Genomic DNA, 26,333 nt, shown 5'->3' on the forward strand with positions numbered 1-26,333 from the left:
GCTTTGCCATGGCAACGCCAGGACAGGATGTGCCTCTGGATCTCGGCGGGGACAAGCCCACGCTCCCAGCGGCCCACGCTCTCCCCTCCCCGCGGGCTTGCTGGGAGACACGGTCGGGGCCTGGTTGGGGACAAGTGGTGTTTGTATCCGGGGACAGGCCGAGCCAGGGTCCGGCCGCTGTGGGGTCAGGGGAGGGAAGGAGGGCGCGTGTGTGCCCCAGGCCGGTCAGCTCGTCAGCTCCGGTGAGGGTTCCTCTGAGCCAGCACCTGAGCTGTGTCTATCATTTGGGTCACGCCCGGCGATGCTCAGGGCATACTCCTGGCTTTGAACTCAGGAATCACTGCTGGCGGTGCCCCAGGGACTGTATGGGATGCGAGGGACGGACCCTGGTCAGCCCCCTTACGAGGCAAATGATAGACCCGTTTGGGGCGGCAAAGGGCAGAGAGATAGTACCGAGTGAAGGCGCTTTATCTTGCAGGGGGCTGACCCGTTTTTTTGTTTGTTTTTGGGGAGCCACACCCAGGAGTGCTCAGGGGTTACTCCTAGTTCTGTACTCAGGAGGTGGGTTTGCGGGACGGTATGGGACGCCAGGGATCAAAGCAGTGTGCAAGGCAAGCGTCCTACCCGCTGTGCTGTCCCTCTGGCCCCAGCTGGTCCAGGTTTGATCCACAGCACCACACAGGGTCCCTGGAAATGTGCCCGGAGTCATCCTTGAGTGCCACTGTGACCCCAGGACCCCAAAGGGGCAGGTGCATTGCCTGGTGCTCTTCACACAGTGCTCATTTCCCTCACCTTCTCATGAAAGTGCTCCCTGATGCAGGCACATGCACACTTCAGAGGATCTGAGTGAGCCAGCCAGGAGCATCTGGGGGCAGGTTTGACTCCCAGTTCCTGATGATCCCGGTGCGCTGCAAGGACCCGTCCACTTGGTTTTGTTCATACCTGGAGGGACTCAGGGGACTCGTGGTAGTGGGGAATCGAACCCTGCTCCCAGCTCTCTGGTCCCCGCCCTCTACTCTGGAGGGCCTGGAGCCCATGAGCGGGCGGTCCTGACTTCCGACTCCTGTGCAGACACCCAAAGCCAGGCCCAGCCTGGCGGGGCCTCTGGCAGGAGCTGGCCCCCCGGGGCTGCGGCAAAGAGAACATGTGCCTGCGGGGCCTCCCTGGCAAGGCCAAGGCACAGCCCGGTGTCGCTGCTCTGAGGACGAGCTGGGCTAACAGGCACCCCCGCAGCCTGAGACAGGGCGCCCTGGCACGTCTGGGGAGCGCGCAGGTTCCGGTGGGGTGATGTGGGCGTCGCTCCTGGGAAGCACGTGTGGAATGTGGCTGCAACCAGACGCGGTTGCATCACATTTGGAGCCCGACGGTTTCTAAACTCGGCCCTCTGCGTTCCCAGGGAATCCAGCGGGAATACACCGAGGGCAGGGCTGGCTCGCAGGCTCTGTCTGGAGTCCAGGAGAGGCCGGGAGGGACCTCCGGCCTGCAGAGACGGCCCACGGCCTGGGGTCCTCACCCTGGCAGCTCTAGTGGTTCACCTCCACTGGCCCCTCCTCCCCCGAGGTGGGGTGCGGGGATGTTCTTTGGAGCCCACCTCTATGACCGTTTCTGAGTGGGTATGAGAACAAAACACCCGCGCCCAAATCCTACCCAGGTGGGGGATAGTGGGTTGGGGGTCCCCTCTCCCCCCGCCCCATGTTCTCTCTCCCTGAGGAAACCGGGAGGGGAGGGAGAGCATTTCTGGGACTCTGGGGTGTTGGGGAATAAAACCCTGGTCGCCGCATGCAAAGGGAGAATTTTACTTATGCCCTGTCCCCTCTCTGGTCCCCACCCTCTACTTTGGGGCGCCTGGAGCCAACGAGCCGGTTCTAGCATTGGCTCTTTCTTGGGTCCAACTCAACGGACTGAGACCCCCCCCACGTCCCACTAGTTTCCTTCCTGGCAGAGCCCCCCACCTGCCAGTCTTTTTGCCTTGATTTTGGGCTACACCTGGTGGTGCTCATAGCTGATTCCAGGCTCTGCACTCAGAAATCACTCCTGGTGGGGCTCGGGGACCATAAGGGGTGCCGGGGATCAAATCTGGAACCTCCACATGCAAGACAAATGCCCTCCCTGCTGTCCTGTTGCTCCACCTCCCTGCCCCCAGCCAGTTGTGAGTTGTGGCTGCCTTTACTGATTTCTCCCGCCATGCTCTCAAGAATGTTCTGGGGGGTTGCTAACCCCTGGCCCACCAGTGTGGGAGGTCACCCTGGGTGTTAACTGTGGGTCCCTCTGGCTTAGCATACCTGAGGGTCTGCAGAGACTGGCCACGGGGACCACAGTGATGCCCCTCAGCCCTGAGGCAGAGCCGAAGATGCGGTTTTCTTTTTCATAAGCTTATAGGACACTGACTTTTTTATACAGAAAAAGTTTATTTCCATCACAAGAAGCACACAGACTATATACAGTACACACCAAACAGAAGTAAAAAAAAAAAAGTGCATTATGCATCTCCTACTGCAAATTCACAGTATAAAAGATACTGCCTTTTAAATATATAAAAAAAAGGGAAACAATAATAATAATTAAAAAAACAAACAACCTGACAGAACTCATCGACTAGAACCCACAGGCAGTTTCTGCTCCTCTCGGGGTGGGGAGGTGGGAGCGGCCGGACCTGGATTTTGTGTCCAAGAGCTCAGGACACCGACAGGAGAGGGGGAAAGGGTCGTCTGGGTGGAATTATAATCCCTGTTAATGAGTACAACAATGTGATGGGGGAGGGAGCACCAGGACAGTGCCACCCTCTGCTGGCTAGCAGAGCTCTCTTCTCCCTGCCAGCCAGTGCCGCCTCACTGCACGGACCTCAGTGCTGCGCCCAGCCACGGTCCCTATGGCTGGGAACTGCACCCGCATGGCCCACTGCACAGTGGGGGAGCACGTACAGACACACACACATGCATGCACGCACGCGCACGCACACACATGCACACATGCGCACACACACGTCTGGGGTGGCCCACAGCCTCCTCTGCCGACAGGGTAACAGGTCCAATCACAGAAGGGGCGAGCTTCCTGGTTTCCCATAAATACACAGTATTTGTAAACTAGTATTAAGGCACTCAATTGTAAAACAGGACCGTGGAGGGAAGTGGGGTCCGGGGAAGATGCCTGTTGACAGACACAACGCGCGTCCATCTGCAGGAGTGATGTCGTGGTGGTCTGATTAGCAACGTGCACGGATGCACATACTGTCAGTGGCAGGGGCCAGACCCAGGGGCCCATCCACGACGCAGGGTGGGGATGGCAGCACCTGTCTCCCGGGTCTCCCGGGCAGATCAAGTCTGCGAAGGGGCAGGGGGAGGGGTGGCTGTGATGTATCCTGGCCCCAAGCCCCCCTTTTCACACCTTCATGATCATGACTAAATGAGGCAGCACAGCTTCCCACAAAGTAATCCGGGGAGCAGGGGGACGGGGAAGGGGCCATTGGCCTTTGGGGTGCGGCGGAGTGGGGGACAGGACTGGGTGGTTCTACAAAGGCTTGGTCTCTGGCAACCCTGGCTTCCCCCAGGCTTGCCCACCGGGAGTGGGTGTGTGTGCACGGGGTGGGGGACAGAAGGGCCTGGAATGCTCCTTGGCTGGAACGGGCAGGAGTGGGATGGGGGGTCAGGCCAGCGCGGCCAGGGTGAGCCCTGGGGTGTCCCCGCATGCCTGGGAGGGGGCGCAGGTGAGTTCCTGCAGTGGGGAGCCAGAGGGTCAGACAGGGAGCAGTGCTCTCCCCACTCTCCCGACTGGTTCCCCCGACTCCACCCAGCAGCCCCAGACACCCAGAGCCCTCCATTCACTGTACCCCCCTTTCCCATGAACTGTCAGCGGGGCCAGGGGAGGGAGGTGGCACAGGACACCAGCAGAGGCCCCCTGCACAGGGACCGTGCTGGCTCTCCCTCCCTGCTCACCCAGCCTCTCCCCCCGCGCACAAACCCCCCATCACGGCCTCTCCCCAGGGCCTCAGGTCCAGGAGCCTGCCAGGTGGTGGAACAGAAGACTCAGTGTCAAGCTGGCACTGGTCAGGGTGGCAGCGACAACATCAAACTGCCATTTGTCATGGGCCACAGTCTTGGGGGAGAGCCTGTTTCCTCTCCGCAGAGCCAGAGGCTTCCTGGCTGATGTGCCAGCTGTGTGTGAGCCACGGAGGAAGGCCGTCCACGGCAGGGCCTCCGTCCACCCTGCACTGGGCCAAGGAGACCCAACGCTCTCTGGACGCCCGTTTTCAAATAGCGCCTGTAGCCACGAAACCGAAAAGCCTACCTGGACCTACGAAGGGCTCCACCATGGGACATCTGACAGGCAGAAACTACTTGGGGTCCGTTTCCGGGGCGCTGCTTGTATTGGCCGAAGCAGCAGGGTAAGCCCACGGGGGTTCAGGAATAAGTGGACCCACACCTTTTAAGGGGACTTCCGTCAGTGGGGGTAGGAAATCAGGTTTCTGGAAAGTAAAATAATGAATATTTGAAAAAACATGAGGTCCTGGAGAGGACAGCTGTGGACCACCTCTTCCTAAAGAGCAGAGAGGGAGGGGGGTCCTGCCCACAGGAGGGTTCCCTCAACAGGTGGCCAGGGGCAGTCTGGAGTGCGTCAGCAGAGGGACCCTCTGAACCCCTTCTCAACTCGGAAACCGCGCCAAGCTCCTGCGGCTGCCGCCCTGGGAGTGAAACCAGGCAGCTACTCTCACCCAGAGCCTTTACCCTCTGGTCCTACTGAGGACAATGGGGAGGCCCTGCCTGTGTCATGGATGCAGCCCACAGACCTGTCTTGAGGGGACTGGCACAACCGGGGAGGAGCAGGTGGGAGTTCCCGGCGCAGGAAGGGGTGACGGTGAACACGGGGAGGCTTCCTGCAGTGCATTTCTCCCGCTGCAGCTGCTGCGAGGGCCCATTCAGTTGGCCTGGGAAGAGGAGTCCCTGGCCGACACCTCCTCCCCTTGCCCAGAACTGGGGGGGACACATGCCTGGCAGAACCCCGCCCCAGTGAACAGACGACCCTTGACACCCTAAATCTGCTCTCTCCTTACCCACCTTGGCCAAGCAAGTGGGTTCTGACGCAAACTTCCCATTGGCTACGACTGAGCACATCCCTCACGTTCTCCCACCAACCCGGGTGCGAGGCACAGATACAGGGCTTGCCTGCACACCCTGGAAGGACCAATGGATGGACAGATGGACAGATGGATGGGTGAGCGAACAGATGGTGAGACGGATAGATGGGCAGACAGGTGGATGAACTGGTGGGCACGTGGACAGACGGATGGGCAAAGACTCTAACCGCATTGGCCTCGAGCAGCACAGAGCTGGTGGCACCCAGTGCCACGTTTCCACGCAGGACTCCAGTGGTCGGGCTGCTTAAAGTCGTAACACTTTTTGGGGGCCTGACCCTCCCCAAAATTGTTTTTGGAAAAGCCTTTTATGACAGCATTATTCCCTGGAATGAGCCTTGGTCATTACTGTTCATGATGGAAAAAAAAAAAAAAACACATGGCAAGAGCAGAGGTAGGACTTCTATTGTCTGAGAGAGTGCGCACGTGTGTGTGTGTGTGTGTGTGTGTGTGTGTGTGTGTGTATGCGCGTGTGGGCTGCACTGCACTTGCGCCCCCGTGCAGAGGACATGGGGCCACTGCTTTCTTGCCCAGAGTGAGGGGGCGCTCCTGGCCCCTGTGCCCTTTGGTGCGCACTCTTCTTCTCGACAACTCACACGGTGGGTGTGGAAGCGGCGTGGCCACGTGGTCTCCAGCGCTGTGCTGCGGCGTCTCGCTCCTGCTCCTCCTCCTCCTCTCTCCGGCAAGAAGCGGGCCATCAGGAGAACAGCCCCAACGCGCGGGGACGAGAGCCATCCTGATGTGAGGGTCCACGGGGACCCCAGGTGAAATGAAGGTGGGGGGGGCCTCGGGTCAGCTTTCGCTCGCCTGTGAAGGGGGGCTTTTCAAGGTTCTGGACTTTTCGGTTTTCCCTGCCGATGTCATCACGGGGGTCACCAGGGGCCCGTGGGAGCAGGGGCACCGGACAAGCGTGGCATCCTGGGAGTCGGCCAGGGTGGACCCATCGGCCTCGCTGGACAGGTCCTCGGTGGAGAAGTTGAGGCTCCCGAGCTTGGCGAGGGAGTGCGAGCGCTTGAGCGGGGAGGAGACGGTGAGGCCGGCCAGCCGCAGGCGCGTCTCGATCTCCTGAGCGCGCTGCTTCACCAGCCCGGGCCGGCCGCGCACGCTGTGCAGGCTGTCGCTGCTGGAGCTGCGCGTCAGGTTGGAGCTCAGCGAGGACGAGGTGGGCGTGTAGCAGACGGTCTTCAGGAAGTCTCGGGAGAAGTGGCTGCTGTGGTCCAGGCGGCAGAGCTGCAGAGGGGGGCTCTTCAGGGAGGCGCCCTCGGCGAGGGCAGGGCCAGGCCCCGCCGCCTCGTCCTCGCCGATGTCGGGCAGGCCCGGGTCCTCCTGCGCGTCCTCCTCGGGGATGCTGGCGCCCAGCCTGCTGTCCCTGCGGGCCCCGGGCTCCGCGGGGCCGCCCTGCAGCCTCTCCAGCTCTTTGGTGTGCTTGCGGACCAAGCCGGCCTTCTGCAGCTGGATGATGGACTCCTGGTGCTGCATCAGGTAGCTGCTGGCGCTCGGCTTCTCCGCCTCCTTCCGGAACAGGAGCCGCAGGTCCTTGGCCGGCTTCGGGTCCCTCCTGGGAGATGCGTCCTCCTTTGCCCCTTCCAGACCGGGAGGGCTCTTGTCACTGAGAGGGTCCTTCGTAAGGGGACACCTGGGCAAGACTCTCTGGGAGTCTCTGGAAGGTTCTGAAAGACCAGCGGTGACCGGGAGCTCCAGGGCGCCGGCCCCGCCCACGCCCGGTCTCCATGAGTCCACGGGGAGCAATGGGGGCATTTCAGGGGTGCCCAGTGGTGGAGACCTGCTGGACGCAGGAGCCATGGGCGAAGATGTGAGGTGGGGCAGGAAGGTGGGCTGCGTGCAGATGGCGGGGGCCCCGGGGTTCTGGCCCTGCTCCCCCGAGGCCTCGGGGGCTCTGCTGGCGGCCGGGTACATGCACTCTGCGCAGGACTTGTAGGAAGGCTTCACCTTGTGAAGGATCCCGAAAATAGCGTCGTGCTGAAAGGGACAGGAACACTGAGAGCACGCCAACAATGAGCCCCCGCTGCCGCCCCCAGGGAGGACTCCAGAGAGGAACCCTGCCCCCAGCCCGCCCCTGCCCCAGGAGATAGAGGGTTGGGGAGGCTCAGCCGCAGGGCTAGTGTGGGCAGGAGCGGGGCCCCTGCTGCTCCCCCACCTCCCCACCTCTGCCAGCCGCCCCGAGTGGCCCTCTCCTGAGCTCTGCCCCAGGGGTGGCAGGAGAAAGGAGAGAAGTGGGGCAAGCATGCAGGGGCCGCTCGGCCATTCAGGAAGCAGCCACGTTACGGCCCCTTCTACAAAGATGGGCTTGTGGCTCGAAGGCAGACGAGACCCCACCCCCTGCCTCCTGCCTGGCACGAACTGACACAGCCCCAAAGAGCCATCCAGGGGCGGCCAGGACAAGTGAGGCGGTGACGGGGAAACGGCCTAGCAAAGAGTCACAGACCCAGATGGGCGCACACAGCGCAGGAGCCGGGCTGGAGGGAATCAAACAAGAAAACAAGGAGCCGGCACAACACGACAGCGGGGAGGGGGCTGGCCTTGCACGTGGTCAACTTGGGTTTGCCCACCAGCATCCCAAATAGTTCCTCAATCCCCACCAGGAGTGTTCCCGGAGCACAGAGCCGGGAGCAAGCCCTGAGCACCGCCAGGTGTGGCCCTACAACCAATCCCCTCCCTGCCCCCTCCACGCCCCCTCACCCAGGAAGAAGAAACATATTTTCAGTTTTGTCTGAGGAAAACGGCTATAGCTTCTGGTCACTCAGGGTCTAAACCAATGCCCCGTGCATCTCTCCGGCCCTGCCTGACCACCTCCACCACCGGCAGGCACCAGGACGACAGAGGGCAGAGACCAGCCCAGAGCAGCAGGGAGGGAATTCAGAGCCCCACCTTCCGGCTCAGAGGCGTCTGGCCATGAGAATCCTTGGCTAGACTTAGAAAGTGTTTGGGGCAACGGGCTGATGCTCTGAGCATCTCCGGCGCGGCGAGGGGTGTGTCCCCAGCCCCCACCCCATCAGGGATTACTACCCTCCTCTGTGGCTGACTGAAGCCCCGAGGAAAGCAGCCAGTGGCCAATGCAGGATTTCCCGAGGTGCAGGGGACTGTGGACATGTACATGTGTACACATGTGTGTGGACACGAGTGTGGAGGGTGTGGGAGTGGTGTGAGCAGCGGGGGAGGGGGAGAACAGATGGTCTCCCACTAATCCCCATCTTAGTCTGGATCCTTGGGGCTGGCCCTGGTGGTAAGGCTCGAGCCCAGGGCCCAGAAAGTTCTGAGGCCCTCAGCATCCTTCACGCAGAGCTGCTGGTTCCCGTACCCTGACGGGTCACGACAGGAGGCGTGCACAGCCCACGGCCAGTGGCAGGCCCAAGACGTCTGCCACCAATGCTCCTGTTTGGGGAGCGCCCCTCACCCATTGGCGGGATGGGTGCGAGAAGTGCTGGGTCAGACAGGGGGCGCCCCCACACCCCCAGAGGAAAGGCTTGAGGTTCCCACGGGCATCGGCCCAGCGGTGAGAGGGAGAGGGGCACGCACAGAGGGGCTACGAGCATCTCTGTGCCAGCTCCTTGCCCCAGCTCCTGTGCCCCCCTCCTCCCCCGACCCACTGCCCGCACACCCCAGCTGGAGGCACAGCTCCGGGAGATGGGGACCCGGCACAGGCACATGGCAGAAGCTCCCTGTCGGGGGTCTGTGAGGCAGCAGCAGGGCTGGGCGGCTCAGCAGACGTCCGGAAACCAGCCTCCAGGGCAAGGAAAAGGCCGGGGCTGGAGAGGGATGATTTTCTAGGCAGGCCTGGGCCGGCAAGAGCCTGCTGTGACCGGGGCAGCCCTGAGGCCCCTGGGGTTCAGGCTTCAGTCTGGGGTCACATCGGGATACCCGATAGCCCTGAGGAACTGCCACCAAACCACAAACAGCCCTGTGGTTCTGTCACCTCCCAAGGCATGTGAGAAGGAGACCACGGATCTGGGCTTTGTTCCAAGACAACCCCGGGTGTGAGGGAAAGTGTGGGGCCAGTGAGGTGGGCGGGCCGGCTGCGGGGGTGTATGAGCAGGGTGCAGGGGTGTGGGGGGGTTGTTTAAAAAATTTTTGGGGGGGTTCTTAGGTAATATCCAATGATGCTCAGGACTTAATCCTGTCTGCACTCAGGGATCACTCCTGGCAGACACAGGGGACCATATGGGGTGCCAGAACCCAAATCAGTCACACGTGAGGCCGGTGACCTCCCCGCTGTGCTCCTTCTCCAGTGGGGAGTGTCTTGCATGTTAGGTAAGGAGAGTGGCTGGCAGGCCCTCCTGGAATAGGAACACGGTGCATGTAGGGGGTGTGTGTGTGCCTGTGTGCGCATGTGTGTGTGCATGTGTGCACGCATATGTTCCCAGTCCCCGTGTCCTGACATTCCTCTGTACCCCACAAGATGGCACTTGGAAATAAACCCACTGGTCGCAGCAGGTGGGCTGTGCTGCCCCCTGCCCCCCGCCCCCCCAGGCCTACCTCGAAGTCCTCCGGGCAGCTCCTCTTGCTGTTGTTGTTATTGAGGTTCTCCCGGTCGAGCAAGCTGGGGTCGGGTGGGGCGGGGGCCCAGCGCCACTTTCCGGCTCCCGGGGCCTCCTCCCGCTCCATCGCCTCCGCCAGGGCTACGGAGCCTCTCTGGGCTTTGGGGCTCCCGAATTCGAGTTTCCTCTTCACGTCCCTGTCGGAGGAGCTGGGCCCTTGCTGGGGCTGTCTGGCCGGCCGAGGCACCTCAGTCGCTTCCTCCCATGCCGTGTCCCTCTCCAGACGGGCCAGCGGAACCGCGCTGCCTTGCTCCTCATCTGGGGAGTGCGGGAGGGGGTCCGAGAGCCGTCGAAAACAGCAGGGGTGAGTGGCGGCTCCGGGGAGCCCGGGCTGGGGGGCAGTATCCAAGCAGAGCAGCCGCGGTGGTTCCGGGGCACTGTCCAGAGTCCCGGGGCCTGCGTGTCCGTCCCCGGGCAGCTGGGGGCAGTGCTCAGGCTGCGGGCGCCACAGCTTGTTGTGCCGTTGCTTGCTGGGGGAGGAAGGCAGAGGAGGGTCACTGGGCAGTGGGGCCGAGTGAGCGTGCAAGGCACAGTCCCAGGGCTGGGGTTGGGGTGGGGGCCACCAGGCCTCTCTGTTCACTGCCCCTGAGACGGGGCGAAGACATGGGCTGCCTGGCACACGGGAGAAGCCTTCAAGGATTTCCCGCCACGTGGCAGTGATGACGTGGCAGCTACGGGAAAGGGAGTGCAGACGGGGAGCCCCCGGGACGCCGGCCGTGAACACGGCCCCAGAGCCGCATGTCCTCCATGCAGACTCACCCCTGCGGCTGCGCAAGGGGCCTGGGGACAGGCGGGGCCCCGCGGCACGCCGGAACAGCCTCCACAAACTGGAAGTGTTCATTTAGGTCAGAGAGAACACAGCTCAGCCCTTCCGTCTAGATAGCGGCGAGAGAGCCGGGGAGGTGGTACAAGGGACAGGGGGGCTGAGAATGCAGGAGGCCCCAAGTTTGATCCCCAGAAAGCAGGATTCCTGGCCCTGCTCGGAGGCCCAATTGAATTCAAGAAGCAGCTACCAGGGCTGGGGAGATAATGCAGGGGGTAAGGCACTCGCCTTTCTCAGGGCTAATCGTGACTTGATCCCTATCACCAAGCACTGCCTGGAGTCCCCGAGCCCCAGCTGGGAATGGTGCCTGGGGACTGCTGGGGGTGGCCGAATCCACACCCCCTACCCACACCACAGTAAGTAAATAAGAAGTCACTGTGTTAGCCTTCACTAGGAGCCACTTCCGGCAAAGCACCTGCAGGGCTGAGCTTCCAGGACGTGCCTGTCGGCCTCTCAATGAAGCTGTCAGGGGGGAGCGAATGTGAAGTCGGAGGCTCGCAGGGTGCCCGGCTTCTGGGTCTCCCTCTGCATCCGCAGCGGGCCCTGGGACAGGGCTCAGCACCACACGAAGCCCAGGAGATGGACATTCGTGTGTCAGGGGTCCCCGTCCTGCCAGCCCTCCTCCCGTCCGGCAGCGCCCACCTTGCGTCCAAGATGCCCTCGTACTCTGACAGCTGCCTCATGAAGCCGGCGTTGGGCCGCGTGATGCTGCGCTTCTGCTTCACGTAGCTGTACGCTTTCTCCAGAGGCCAGCCAAACTCCTTCATGGCGTAGGCGATGACCGTGGAGGCCGAGCGGCTCACCCCCATCTTGCAATGGACCAGGCACTTGGAATGGTTCCTCCTGCAGGGCAGGGGAGACAACACAGCGGGCAGGTGTTTGCCTTGCATGACCCAGGTTCAATCCCCGGCACCCTGTAGGGTCCCCTGAACCCGCCTTCAAACAACAAGAACAAACAACAGGGTGAAAACTGCCTGGAGAGCCCCACCTCTGGGCTCCTGGTTAGTGATGCGGGTTGGACAGCCCTGCCCTGGCTCCAGGAAAATTCCCCTGCAGCATCAGTTAGTGATCCTGGAGCTGTTCATAGGGACAAATGCTGCCGGGGCAGGGGAGGAGAACAAGACCCCCATTCGGGAAGCACCCAGACAGCTCAAAGGGCGACTGTGTAGGCCACGGGGCCTCCCCAGCAGCAATTGGCCACCGGGCTCCTGGAGGAAAAAAAACAGGGTCAAGTAACCTATGGCCTCAAGGGGACCAGGAAACGAGACCCTGGAGACAGCAGGCCCGAGGAGCTGCACTGGCCCAGAGGCCCAGTGGGTGTGGGGCGGGGGGGGCAGGGAGAGCAAGGCTGGGCAGAGCCACTAGAATGGCATGTTGGCCCTCTGGGGAAGAGGAGGGAGGGGCAGGAAGGGGTGGCACCTGGAGTCCGTACCTGCCTGTATCTGCCCGGGCAGCGCTTCCAGCGCACATTCACAACTGAAGCAGCCAGGAGCAGGCTCACTTCCCGGGCCCCCGCCCCCACGCTGCAAGCCGGACCCTCCCTGGGCCAGAGTGACAGTACAAAGGGAAGAGCGTCTGCCTAGCACATGACCAACCTGGGTTCGATCCCCAGCATCCCATAGGGTGGGTTTCCCAAGCACTGCCAGGAGTGACCCCTTAGCATCGCTGGGTGTGGACCACCCCCACCTCCCCAATTACAACCAAACAGAAAAGCGGCCCCCTTCTCTGCGCCCCCACCCCTTGTGTGTGGCCCTCTCCATGCGGACATCAGTGAGGGAGAACAGGACGAGGGTGAGCGTGGGAGCCAGCGGTCAGCCCCACTGCACTCCAGCAGGACAGTGGCTCTGGCGGGTGAAGAGGGCAGATGCCCCTGGGGAGGCCGCCACCAACGACCGCCCCTTGGCTTAGCACCTCCCTACCGGCCGGGTGCTCCAGCAGCCTCTTGGGGTCTGACCCTGGTCTGGAATGAGTGCAGAGAACTAAGCTGGGGTCAGACAGTCGCACTCAGAGAGCTCATTCGGGCCCCCCATCTAGGGAATCAACAGCTCTGCCCTCGTGGAGCTGGGTCTGAACCCGGCCATCCTGGTTCCCAGAGACCTTTGTCCCTCCGAACTGCTCCACCCTCCCAACCCCGCCCCCCCCCCCACCCTGCTCACTCTTACTTGGCTTTATTGATGAAGTGGTACGCCTCGTTCCAGTGGGCAAGAAGATCTGTTGTTTCTTCATCATACACTCGGATGTTATGGTAGGCAAACAGGCCCGGGAAAAAATTATCAATCTCTCTAGTGACATTTAAAATGTAATCAACACTGAAATGAGATTTAAAAAAAAGAAAGAAAACAAATTTGGAGAATCTGAATGAGAAAATATCTGAAACAAAATAACTAAAAACTGCATAGAGAAAAACCTGAAATATACATTAACAAAGGGCAGATGTTTATGGTCGGACTTTCCATTTTTCTCAAATGGAATTTTTTGAGGTATTTTTTCCTAAAAGTCCCCTATACAATGACAATGTTATATATGTATATGTATGTGTATATCTTTAAATAGGAAAAAACTTGAAAACTCAGCACTGTTCTATAATATCAACTCTGGAGAGTAAATATATACATCACTTAAGTGAATTTTCAAAATCTCTTAAAGTTTCAAAATTTGTAACTACTATATGTACAAGCTTAAAATCTACTATATAATAATAAAGTAAAATCTATCAGTTCACTATTTATATCCTTGGGAATTTCCTTAAACCCTTGATGAAGCAAGGCAGGCTATAAATAAATACTGAGAGGGCCAACTACCCCAAGCTCTGAAGTTTTCTAAACTTAATATGCTCCTGGAGGACGAAAATATTAGGGGTAAGAAAACATCTCCAGTAGAGTTCAGAAGAGAATACTTTTAAGTACTTTTCAAAACTACTTGAAAAAATTATTCCCAGCAAGAGAGAAAGCATGAGACAGTTATCGCCATATATATACATATATATATTTTACTTTTTGGTCACACCGACGATGCACAGAGGTTACTCCTGGCTCATGCACACAGGAATTACTCCTGGCGGTGCTCAGGGGACCATTTGGGATGCTAGGAATCGAACCTGGGTCAGCCGCGTGCAAGGCAAACGCCCTACCTGCTGTGCTATTGCTCCAGCCCCTCACCTTGTATTTTAGAAGTATTTTTTCATTTCAAGAATGCATCTTAACCAGTGGTTCCAAAGATATATTTTAAGACTTGTTTAGTCTTGAGTTTCAAACGCAGTAATTCAAGAATGTCACTAGGTCAGAACCACAGAACAGCAATTTTTGCGGCTGTGTTATTTAAAAGCAAAAATGTCCAGACATCTGTTCTGGAAGATCTAGATCTAAACATCTGCCAGCCCAGTTCCTGCCACTAAACCTTTCTCAGGCGAAGTGAGGCAGCCAGGTGTTTCTGGCCTCAGCCTTGAGGACTGAGCGGCAAACTCCCTGCAGGCCCACCGCCAGAACCAGGAGTGCTCTGGGGAGCGCGGCTGTGGCCCGCCCAGTTGGCATGTGTCTACGCGGATGCTCTTGGCAGCTCAGCTGGGCAGTGGGGACAATGGGAGGGGCTCATGACCTGTACCGCTGGCGTGTGACTTAGAATCATTCTCCCTGACACCTGTGATGACAGGAAACCCAGAAGGATGCTCAGACCTGGGAGTTACTCAACAGACAGATGTGCAACGCTATTCAGGTTTAACTACGTCCCTCAGCTTGGTGGCCCGAGGGTTGGGAAGGGGGTCCTAATGCTGCCTGGAAGATAGGGGAAGACACGGGGAGAAGACTCACCCTGAACCCTGCAGTTCCTCCAGATTGGACGCATTCCATTCAGAGCCCTAGGGGACAGATCACACAGACCCCTGTGAGTGTCACATCTCAGCCTCTGCTGCTTGTGGGATGCCCCAGGTGCCCAGCCCTAAGTGAGCCGGTTGAGTCCAGGGCCCTCAGCCTCAGAGAACAGAAACTACGATACAGCATAAGAAGGCGCCAGCCCTGGGCTGGCCTTGGGAAACTGACCGGGCTCCCTCTGCAAACTTTTCCCTTCCTGGGTCCCACTCAAGGGGGGTCCTGGCCTGAGCAGCATTGAGCTCCGAGCTGCCGCATAGGGAAGATGCTTTCAGGCTCACACTCCTCACAAGGGACATCAGTCACCTTTTGTTTCTGGGAGATATTCTGGCAATACCCAGAGAAGTTCTCACCCTCTGCTCTGGTTTCTGCCCTGGCCATATTTTGCACATGGGAAGCCTGGGCTTGATTCTGGCACTGGACAGTCCCCTCCGCCCCACCCCCCAGCACTGCCAGATGTGTTTGGTTCCAAACCCAAGAGATGGATCCAAATGATGAAACCATCAAAATCAATCAAATGTTTTGAGGGCATTTAATGACAATGGAAATACATAACATTTGAAGCAAAATGTGAACTATTTAAACACACTGCACGAAGGACGTGAGTCTCATGGGTAGGGTGCTTGCCTTGCATGTGGCCAATGTGGGTTCGATCCTCAGCACCCCATATGCTTCCCTGAACACGGTCAGAAATGATCCCTGAGCAGAGAGCCTGGGTATGCCCCCAAAGAGATACTGCATGTTTATTTCTTTTCACTTATTTGTTGGGAAGGTGTATATTGAAAAAAAGAAGGGGAAGGAGTTGGAGAGATGCTATGGGGGTAAAGACATGGCTGATCTGGGTTTGATCCCCGACAATACATTTGGTCCCCCTGGTACTGCAGGAGTCATGTCTGAGCGCAGAGCCGGGAATAAGCCCGAGCATGGCCGAGTATGCTCCAGAAGCCCCCTTCCCTTCAGAAGAAAAAAATAAATAAACAGAAAGGACAAAGGAATATACCAAAATGTAACAGTGATGACATAACATTGATGTCTGAATCTGTGAAAGTGGAACCTCCTATTTTCTTCTTTAGACTGACGTATCTCCAAACTTTCTGTGACAACTCTTAATTGGATATTTAAAACAAAAAACACAGCATTAGAGGAAATAAACCGTTTCTGGGCAGGCAAAGAGGATGAGAAGGAAACAAATGCACAAAGCCAGTCGTAACCGTGGTTCTGCCCTGGGAAGTGCAGATGACGCAGTATTGTCACAAAGAGCTGCTCAGTATCCCAGGAAACTCCTTCCTCTCTGGGGGCACCAGGTGCCTCAGGTGCAGGGGGGTGAGGGGGACCCCCACAGGGGTTGAGGGAGGGGGGCTAGCACTGTGTGGTGCTCACTGGGTTTTCACACTCAGGAGAGGCTCGATCGTAAAAATTCCTTTAGTATCTCTCATGGAAAAAGTGACATCAAGCACCAAACCACACTGACAAAAACAATGTGAGCTCCCAGAAGGCCGTTACCACCCCCTAGTGGAGGGCCTGCCAGGGACAGAACTGGGGTGAAGCGTGGCACTCAGGGCTCCCCAAGGGCTCAGGACCCTCAATGTGGGGGAGGTTGACAAATGAAAAACACAGTAAGTGGAGATTTGGAGGGAGAGGAGTGCCATGGGTGACTCCAGATGTGCTCAGGGATCACTCCTGTCCTGGGGCGCGGGGGACCATAAGCAGTATTGGGGGTCAAAGCAGGATTTAGTGTCTGGTGTAAGCAAGGCAAGTGTCTTAACCCTTGTACCATTCCTCCGGCCCTCAATATGCATTTTATATATATATTTTTTGCCATATCCAGCTGTGCTTAGGACTGTGCTCAGGGATCACTCCCAAGGGAAGGGACCCAGAGAACTGTATGGGGTGCTGAGGTCATGAACCTGGGTTGTCTGGATACAAGGACAGGAGTAAGTCCCGAGCACTCATCTCCCACCCAAGAAAACACACCCCCCACAAAAAGAAAAGAAAGAAAAAGAAAAGAATCCGAGGGAGATGGAGGGGAGGGACCCCCCAGTGCCCCCATGGCAACCCCAGGGAGAGCTGCCTTTCAGCCTCCTCTTTTCCTGGGTCTCAGCCACAGACCTGGGGCTGGGAGCACATGCTCCGATGGGGTTACCCATCTGGGGTTTGAGCACCCCGCTTCCCAAGCCATTTGGTGGTGACTGTGTGAAGTGCTGGCAGGGGGAGAGGCAGGGGAGAATCCGGAAAGGAGCACATGCAGACCAAGGGCAAGAGCTTCCCAAACAGCCAGGGCACGCGGCCTTGCCTGAGAGACCAGAGGGCCGCATGAGAAGGGTGCGGGAGGGGGCAGGGGTGTCAGTAAGGGGTCAGGGTCAAGGCCCCTGACATCTGAGCACTTCCCTCCTGTGACTTGCTTGTAGCTGGCTGGCCTGGGCTCCCCCCACCCCTCCGCAATCTGAGCCTGTGGCTGCGCTTACGAGATAAAGGTGGTCAAAGATGAGGGAAGGCTTGTCCATCTGACCCAGGATGAGGAGCATCTCGTTGTCGATGAATTCCTTGAACTCCTTCAGGTTGCAGTTCATCTGCTTCTCCAGCTCATTCCGGATCTGCGGGGCGGGAGACGTTAGGGAAAGGGGTCAGAACAGAGCAGCTGGCTTACTTCCCACGAAGTACAGCCACAGTACAAACCATTTCCCAGAAGGTTTCTCGGGGGGAACACGGGCGTGGCTGGAGGGCGTGGCCTTAGGTGTGACTGTGGGAAGTTTAGTGTTTCGGGAAAAGCAACTGATTCCCACGGGACCGTCCCCACTGAGCTGGGAGCACACACACAATTTCACAATGTGCTACTGAGTACATCCCGCCTCCAAACCTACACTACAATTGTTTTTTTATTTATTTGGTTTTGGGGCTACACCGGGCAATGCTCAGGGGTTACTCCTAGGTCTGCACTTAGGGCTCACTCCTGGCGGTGACCCTTATGGGACCCTTATGGGATGGTGGGGAATCAAGCCTGGGTGAGGCACGTGCAAGGCAAACTCCTTACCTACTGTACTATATCTCAGCACCTACAATTGGTGTCTTTGGAATGTCCCATCATATGACTTCCCCCTCCAAAATTCTGGGCATCTCAAGCAGTGCTCAGGGATCCTGATGGCCACCTAGTGATTTCTGTCCACCTGGCGAGAACCCAGTGCTAGGGCGGTCAGTAATACGGGGATGCTTGGGACCCTTCAGCACTGGGGATCAAAACTTGGGAGGCTGAACATGTGAAACAGGTGCCCTAGACGTCTGACCTCTCTTCCTACCCCTCTCTAATCTTCTTATTTTTTAGAGAAGAAGAATAGTACAGTGGATAGGGCACTTGCCTTGTCCGTCACTGATCCAGATTTAATCCCCAGCACTGTAATTGGTCCCCCAAAGATTGCTAGGAGTGATCGCTGAGTCCAGAGTCAGGCGTAAGCCCTGAGTGCTGCTGGTATCTGCCCCCGCTCCCCTGACCCATCAAAAAATACACAAGTAGCAACCACCACCACCCCAGGGCAGATGGAAGATGGTTCAGGGTCACCCCACTGGAATGTGGAAGAAATCAGGTTTGCGACGTCACCAAGTGAATGAACTGAAGGTGCCTCGGGCCAGAGGGGGCTTAACTAGGGCAGTGCTTCAGAACAATCTGCAAGATCCCTGGGGTGCTCAGTGAGGGCCTCAGAGCCAGTCAAGAAGGGTCCTGCAGTTGGGCTCCCAGGCCCGATGCCCTGAGCCACGTGAAGGCGGCCAACAGGGAAGCACCTGCTCACCTCTTTGGAGGTGACGTTCTCGAGGTCCTGGCTCATCATGATGCTTCGCAATTTGGCTTTGATGAGGTGCTCAGTCCTTTCCCCTTCGGTTGGCCTGGAAATAAAAGAGTTTTAGGGAAGGGCAGGAAGACTGGAAGCCGGAGGGTCAAAGTTGGCCAGATCTCAGATGCTTATGGTGCGAGAAGCCAGTGCAGGTGTCGAGCACAGGTGTGATGGGCAGGGGGGAGAGGACAGGTGCACACAGCACAGGTGTGATGGGCAGGGGGGAGAGGACAGGTGCACACAGCACAGGTGTGACGGGCAGGGGAGAGGACAGGTGCACACAGCACAGGTGTGACGGGCAGGGGAGAGGACAGGTGCACACAGCACAGGTGTGATAGGCAGGTGCAGAGGGCAGGTGCACTAGGGCATGCCACTGGCTCACGCGTTTGGGGTGGGACCCCCCCCCAGTGACAGCTATAGGTCCCTGCAGCCTGGGTCTCTGCCCCGGAGGGCGCTGTGACCTGTGACCCCCTGCCGGGACTTCCTGACATGGACTCAGCAGCTGTGTGCTTCCTGTGCCTTCCCTCCAAGTAATCCTCCAGGTCACTCACCTTCCCCACCACCCTCATGACCACTCCATGACCTCCAAAACGTGGCTTCTGGCCCTCGCTTCACTCTAGCTGCCCCCTCTGTCCTTGGCCCCCTTAAGAGGCTGTGACCTGTGACCCAGGGTCACAACTTTCTGGAACGAGGGTCCTAACTCCTTTCTTCCTCTGACAGAGACTGGAACCAAGTGTGGCCTCCAGCCGGCGGCCACCCTCCCTGGAGAAGCTGCATTGAAGTGACGTCTCTGTCACTGGCAGGGACGGGCCCGCCTGAGCACTGAGCCCAGCCAGAGACGTGGCCTGAGGGCCGTCTGCGACCCTGAGACTTGGGTAGAAGTTAGGGACCTGCTCCCCCAGGAAGGTGTTCGTGGCTGAATCTGTCCATGATTTTAAAAGGGAGATGAGGCTGGGGTGGTGGTGGGGATAGTGGGGGGAGGGCCTCGAGCTGGGCAGCCAGGGCGCCGCTGGCCTTGCTTACTTGTCCACAAACAGGGCCGGGGAGTCGGGCCGCGTGGACTCCAGGTCCTGCATGGCATTCCACTCGTTGATGCAGCTCTGGTCGGAGCCGATGCAGCTCTCGTAGTAGGTAGCCCAGAGGAGCGCCACGCCCCCCGGGAAGTAGTTGTGTCTCCGAGCCACTTCGCAGGCCTTGTGCAGAACCTGCAGGGCCGACCTGGGCAAGGGGGTCAGGGTCAGCGGGCAGCTCCAGGAATCCGGCTCCAAAGCACTGACCAGGTGACAGCCAGTGTCCCCGCGTGGACAGAATGATCCCCCCAGTTCCACCCATAGGAACAGAACAACTGCCCAAGTCTCCCCTGGACCCTAGGCATTCCATGGCCTGTGGATGAACCCCCGGGAGGAAAGATTCCTTCTGAGGTTGGGGCACCCCTGGACGCAGCCAGGACATACAGCCCTGCTGGAAGGCAAGTCTCGAGAGTACTGCGCAGCAGACTGCAGACTGCGGCCCGTCACAGCCCTCCCGACCCCCTCAATGTTCCAGGACCTTTCTTAGGGAGGAGCTTGCATTTCCCAAGGAAGAATCCTAGAAACATGCAGGGGGCTGGGGGGCAGAGAGAGCGGGAGGGATGGAGGGAGGACATATGACCCAGGGACACACAGAAACATCCGAAGCATCCAGAGAGTCATGATTCCACCATTTCCGCCCAGATGACCCTGAGCTGAGGGCAGTGCAAGGCCCAACGGAGGCGAAGACCAAGCGCAGCATGAACGTGGGCCCCAATGCTGGCGGGACTGCCTGTCCCGAAGAGCTGGGGTCAGGGATCCCAAGAGTCAGGGCCTGAAACTCAGGGCGGGAGGAGCCACCCAGAGGCCATCTCAGAGGCCGTCCCAGAGTGCTCCCGACTGCTGGGTGCTGCCCGCCCAGGTCAGGGAGGTCTGTGCAGGCTCCCAACACACAACACGTGGCTGCCAGACTTGGAGCAGCTCCGGATGGCTCGCACCCAGCCCTTTCCTGCAGCCCCACGCCCCCTCAGCCCCTCTTCCCCCCAGTGAGGGCACAGATGTATCCCGTCTCTCCTGAGGCTCGGGCCCCAGCATGGTGCACTGCTCTCCAGAGAAGGCACGTGAGGCCCACAGGGCCGGAAGGGGGCCCTGTGACACCACTGCTGGATTGGCACAAATCAGAACCATGACAGACACCACTCCCACCAGCAGTCAAAGGACCGCTGTGAGGAAAAACAACACCATGGGTTGAGGGGCTGGAGTGATAGCACAGCGGGTAGGGCGTTTGCCTTGCACGCGACCGACCCGGGTTCGAATCCCAGCATCCCATATGGTCCCCTGAGCACCGCCAGGGGTGATTCCTGAGTGCATGAGCCAGGAGTGACCCCTGTGCATCGCCGGGTGTGACCCAAAAAGCCAAAAAAAAAAAAAAAAATAAACAACACCATGGGTTGGGGGCTGGAAGAGGACTCAGCCTCCTGACAGAGGTCGGTGGTTCCCCAGGAACTTTAAGGGAGAAAGATCTAGAAATTTCTTATGATCACATAATCCTACTTCGAGGCAAACACCCCCGAAGAAAGGCAGGTGGGACTCAAACAGAGAGGCTCATGGTAACTCAATTCTGTGCCAGCCCCAAAGGAGGTGCCCACCCACGTGTCCATCAAAGGGGCATGTCCACCAATGGAAATGGATGCAGCAGCAAGTAGGGTGACCCGTTCTGGATGTGAAAGTCTTCTGTGAGGGGAGAGCCTGGGCTTGGCTCTAGCACATGCCACTGATAGACTAGGTGCCAATGCACTTGGCACAGCTTTGGAAACAGTGCCCTTTCTACCCTCCATTGCTCACCACACATGGAAAGGATCTGAAGGAGCATCAAGGCCGGTGAGGCAGTGGGGTGGGGGGGGGGCTTCAAGTCACGGCCCGTCCACTGGGAAAATGCCTGGGACTGACAGTCCCTATGTCACACTCACCACATGGCCTGCACCGAAACGGGCTTGAAGACATGCATCCGTCCTGCCGTGCTGACGCTGAAGCCACTGGGGAGAAAAGCAGAGACAGATGCCTCACTGGGTGAGCCCAGCTCGCTCCCCTGGTCCTTGAGATGCCAGAGGCCCCAGAGATCCTTGAGGACCCTGGGACAGTCATCTGCAACAAGGGCAGAAGTGAAGACATGATGGGCTCTCCAGGGCTCGAGAGGCAGTACAGCAGTTAGGGCGCCCGCCTTGCACACAGCCGACCCAGTGTGATCAGAACCCTGATACCCCATATGGTTCTACTAAGCCCCGTCAGGAGTGATCCCTGAGCACAGAGCCAGGAGTAAGGTGCGAGCAGCGCCACCCCATCCTGCCTCCAAAAAAGAGACAAGCTCTGATGGGGGGGGGCACAGGACCGGCTGAAATCAGGGACTCATATGTGGATGTGTGCACTCTGTGGAAAAACCCCATTCCCAGGCCCCAGAAGACTGTTTCCAGCTGAGCCACATGAGTTGCACCCGGAAGCCCAGCAAAGCGTGTGACAGGCAGTGTCTAAGGGACAGCCCACCTGCTGCCTGGCCCCCCCACCCATCTATGAGGCAGCCGACTCTTTCCTGTTGGATTCTAGTGGAGGAACAATATCCTATCCTGCTCCTTCCACTCATCAAATAACCATGGTCTCCCCTCCACCCCCCAAGGGAACACAGGAGCTCAGTGGGCCTTAGACCTACCCGTCAGCCCCGTCCCTCAGCCCTGTCCACCCCTTGGCCACTGTCCCTCTCTCAGGCTCTGTCCTTAAGTCCCCGTCCATCCCTCAGTCCTCAACCCTTAGTGCCCTGTCCCATTACCCCTCTGTCCATCCCTCAGCCCTGGTCCACGGCCCCAGGCCTCTTCCTTTGCCCAAAGTGGTCCTAGAAACTCTATGGGCGGCTGGCTGCCCGCCTCCCCTGCACCCGCACACATGGTGGGCCCCTGCCCAGCGGCCTCCCTCTCCAGAGCAGTGCCAGGGGCACGTGCAGAATACGCCCCCCCACACCCACCATGGCAGAACGCAGCCTCTGGCTGCATGGGAATGCCACAGACGGGCCTGGTGACCCAATCCTGCCCCCATCCCCTGCTCTTGCAACCACTTCACCCACGGTGCCATGCTTCCCGAGACCCTGCATCCCTGTGGCATGGCTTACCCGTCGCCATCGAGGTGGATCTTGGTGTCACTCCACAGTCGCAGAACCATGCCGATGGTGCAGCTCTTACTGCGCAGGGGAGAGAAGGGGCCTGGAGCGAGGGCCATGGAGCGCCCCGTGGGCAACCCCCAGCCCCAGTCCCGGGTGAAGGGGGGTGGGGAGCGCCTTACCCAGCGTGGGAGCTCATTTCTAGGCCCGTTTCTGCACCTCTGCTCAGCTGCTGGCTTTGGATTGAAAATGTCTATTCGTACATATTGTTTTGCTGCTGGAGGTGGTACCCCAGCCTTAGCACCTGGGGTGAGCTCCACTGCTGAGCCATGTCTACAGCCCGTAGACGTGAAAATCAGGTAAGAGTTAATAAAGATTTGAAATCAGCTGAGCGGGAGGGCTGGCCAGGGAGATGACCCACAGGGCTGGAGCGCAGGCTTTGCATGTTAGAGTGCCCCCCACCCCACCCCACCCCAGCGAGATCCTCCACTCTAGTCCCCAGGCTCTGCTAGGCGCAACCCCCAAGCACCGAGATGGGAGTAGCTTGGAGCAGCGTCAGGTCTGGCCAAAACCAACCCAAAACAAAAAAAAGCACACAGCCAAAACCCCAAACCCAAACCCAGCCTCCTGGGGCACAGATCTGCGTAGCCACACAGCAGAGGATTTGCCCTGCACATGTGGGACCCTACGTTCAGACTCTGGGAACCGCAAGCCCTCTGCCACACCCGTCCATAAAACTCAACTCGCTTCATCTGTTTTTTTGGCCCATCCCGACCTGAGCCCTGGTACCTGCAGGCTGGGCCTGCTGGGAACAGGAAAGGGGCCGGTTTACCGGAGTCCCCGGATTCTAGTGAGGCATCCAGAGGGAGCACTTCCAGAAGAGTTGCCTGTGGAGCCCCTGTGCCTGGGCAGGGGCTGGCTCTGCCACTCTCTGGGGGTGTCCTAAGGACCAATGCACCCCCACCACCGTCCACACCCAAGCCCTGTGGCTCAAGGGGCAGCTTCCTCCGAGCACGGGCCCCGGACTCTCACTTCCTGCTCCTGTCTGCGCAAGGTCTGTGCTCAGCAGAGTCTCGGGCCCCCTGCAGTCCTACCCATTCTTGAACAGCTAATTCTGTCTCCTGGGGAGAACCACAAATTAGTATTTATGGAAGTTCCCCAAGCTCTTCGGCCAGAGCTGAAGAGGCACAGAAGTGGCTGACACGGATACATGCAGGCACAGGGTGGCAGTGCAGGGTGGGGGTGGGGGGGCGGAAGACCCACCCCCTTTCCAGCACCTGGGCCAGGTGGTAGGGGTCAGGCTGGCACCACCTCTTAGATGGCACCATACAAGAGGCATGCCCTAGCCCAGTCTTCGTAGGCACAGAGGGAGAGCCGGGAGGGCTGCCCACGGGGCACGTGACTGCAGGGACCCCTGGGATCCCAGGCACAGCCAGGGGCCAGGACACGCTGTGTGAGTCGGGAACAGCTGTTCTTTCTGCACAATGAGGACATCCTGGGGGTTGACATAGGGGCTGGGGGAAGGGACTGGGCCTAGCACAGTGGGCAGGGGAGGAGCACACGGTCCCAGGCCCTCCAAGGGTGTGGGGGGGGAGTTCCAGAACATGGGGACGGGGAGGAAAGCTGTGCGTATCCGTGGGGCAGCTGCGCAGGGACATCCTGGGAAGACTCACAGCTGGGGGTGAATCTGTGTCCAGACCAAGGACACAAGATCCAAAGGCTGGCTATCTCCCCAGGCTTCTGGAGAGGACAGGGCTGGCCTGGCGCCAGGCAGTACAGGGGGGCTGCAGCACCCACCCCCCAGACAAGCGGGAGGAGAGCGCAGCTGCATCCAGCCAACATGGTGCCACTTGCTCTAGAGCCCCTGGGCCCAAGTCACCAACTGCGGGATACCAGCAGGAGTGGCTAAGGGTCCCGGGCACAGGGCGGGGCTGGTGTCAGGGCAGGGCCTGCTGTGGAAGCATGAGGACCTGGGAGAGGGACCCTGCGGGAACTGAAGCCAGGGCTGCAGGGAGGCGAGGTCGTGCCGTGGGTGGGAAGGAGCATGTGGGCTCACCACTGAACTGAAAATGAACAAACTTGGGGTACCTACAGTCGAGGCGTGGTGGCCCATCCCAGGGAAAGCGTGCATGGGAGCAGGGGAAGGGCTGCGTGCAGGGGCAGGGAGAAGGCTGCCCATGGCCCACACCGTCTCCACCGGATTCAACATATGCAACAGATGTGCTGCTCCAGTGGTCCCACGGTGGCGTGGGCAGACAAGGGCAGTGGGGGCCAACCCCAGTTGCCTCTAGCTCAGCCACACCAGCAAGAACCCAGGGACAGGGTTCTGCCCGTGCCGAGAGCAGGTGTTCTCAGGGGCTTCTCTGGACCCCCAGCCCCCAGTGAGGTCATGCTGTAGTTTCTCCCTGACCCAGACTCCTCCCCTATGGCCCAGCCCAGAGCAGGGTGAGCCGCCCTCTCACTCCCTGGGGGCTCCTGCATGGGCCCTGGGAACACGCCGAAGTACAACGTTCTGGGTGGGGAGGGGGACCCTGCCACCCTGTGCCTGCAGGCTGTGGTTCAGGGGGTGGCCATGACTCTCCCCACTACGCTTCTGGGTTAGAGGTAGGGACTGTGCACGGCTGCTGCTGATGGGCAGGCCTCCTGCTCCGACACAGGGACAGGACAGCGCAGCGTGGTCGGGCTAGGCCTCCTGCCCGAGATGGGGCCTGTCTGCTCAGTGACAGCGTGGATGAGTGAAGCACAAGTTTGGGGGTCCACATTACAGAGCCTGCGATGGTCTCATGGACCCACCAGCAGCCAGCGGGTTGCCCTCATTCCACGTGCACCAGAGTCTGGGACACACACACCTGGCCTCCCATCACCAGGAAATCCCAAACCTCTGTAATGCCCCTGAGCAAGGACCCACGGGCAAGGGCTGGGCAGGCCAGGATGAAGCTGCCAGAGGAGACTCTGCTGAGACTCCTGTCAATCACCCATGCTCACTCTATGCATCGTCTTCTCCAGTGCTCCCTGCCTCATGGGGGTTGGCTCCTGCCTGTGCTTGGGGGTGTTCAATGACCTAACTACCACCTCCTCCAGGCTGGGTACCTCCCCCACAGTACCCCACCAACACTAGTGTGAAACTTCCCCATCCTCTGGGTGGACTCTGTGCCAAGTACAGAGTCTGGACCTCGGCCAGAGTCTGGCCCACAGGAGCGGAAATGTGCCGTCCTCTTGTCTGCAGGGCCTGAGCTCCCTGCCATGGACGTCAGACACCCCCACCCCTGCCATGTCCCGGCAGCAGGACTCACCTCTCCTTACTGGAGAAGTCGACGCCCAGCAGGATGCTCTCCTCCGTGTCCTGGCGCCCACTGCTGTCCACCACCACCATGTACCGCACGCGCTCTGCCCAGGCGCTCTCCAGGCGCACGGCCTGCAGCACAGACATGCGGTCACCAGCTGCCCTTCCCTGGGGCGGCCCCCTCCTGCCCGAGGCTGAGGACCTGTGCGTGCTCCCTCTCCCTCTCCCTGGCATGTCTGTTGGGTTTGTGAAGCCTCTCGGGCCGAGCTGGAGGTCACCGAGGCGACTAACCCTGGTGGTTCTCGGGCATCAGACTAGGAGGTGTGGACAGGAGAGGCCTTTGCTGCAGCCCCCCAAGCCGTCTCCTCAACCTCTACCAGGGAAGGTTTCTCCAGGGTTGTTATTTATTTTGGCCACACCTGGCAATGCTCAGGGGTTACTCCTTGCTCTGCACTCAGGAATTACTCCTGGTGGTGCTCAGGGGGACCATATGGGGTGCTGGGGATGGAACTTGCAAGGCAAACACCCTCCCTGCTGTGCTATAATGGTAGCCTTGAGGGCAGAAGCCAAGTTCTGCTCTGATCTCCAGCTCGAGGGACGGGCAGGGCCTGGCTCAGAGGAGCCCAGAGTGCGTCAGACGGGAAACAGTCACTATGCCAAGAGTGAAGATTCCCACTTCTCTCTGGGCTTTCTGCACACAGAGG

At 59.2% G+C, this 26,333-nt stretch overlaps 1 protein-coding gene across 2 annotated transcripts in view; it reads right to left on the bottom strand.

Annotated features, from left to right (window-relative positions):
* Positions 1-2,394: 2,394 nt before the first annotated feature.
* Positions 2,395-26,333, bottom strand: part of SSH1 (slingshot protein phosphatase 1) — a 58,980-nt gene continuing 35,041 nt past the window's right edge. For both annotated transcript variants that reach the window (XM_055146980.1, XM_055146981.1), the window contains exons 5-15: positions 25,640-25,761; positions 22,359-22,427; positions 21,172-21,237; positions 19,218-19,412; positions 18,153-18,246; positions 16,836-16,964; positions 14,314-14,360; positions 12,670-12,816; positions 11,150-11,350; positions 9,623-10,154; positions 2,395-7,108 (exon numbers count right to left, since the gene is read on the bottom strand). In XM_055146980.1, coding sequence (XP_055002955.1) covers positions 5,921-7,108; positions 9,623-10,154; positions 11,150-11,350; positions 12,670-12,816; positions 14,314-14,360; positions 16,836-16,964; positions 18,153-18,246; positions 19,218-19,412; positions 21,172-21,237; positions 22,359-22,427; positions 25,640-25,761 — 2,790 coding nt within the window. In that variant the 3' untranslated portion in view covers positions 2,395-5,920. The remainder of the gene's footprint in view (positions 7,109-9,622; positions 10,155-11,149; positions 11,351-12,669; positions 12,817-14,313; positions 14,361-16,835; positions 16,965-18,152; positions 18,247-19,217; positions 19,413-21,171; positions 21,238-22,358; positions 22,428-25,639; positions 25,762-26,333) is intronic.

Source organism: Sorex araneus, chromosome 9, assembly GCF_027595985.1.
Source record: "Sorex araneus isolate mSorAra2 chromosome 9, mSorAra2.pri, whole genome shotgun sequence".
Lineage (NCBI taxonomy): Eukaryota > Metazoa > Chordata > Mammalia > Eulipotyphla > Soricidae > Sorex > Sorex araneus.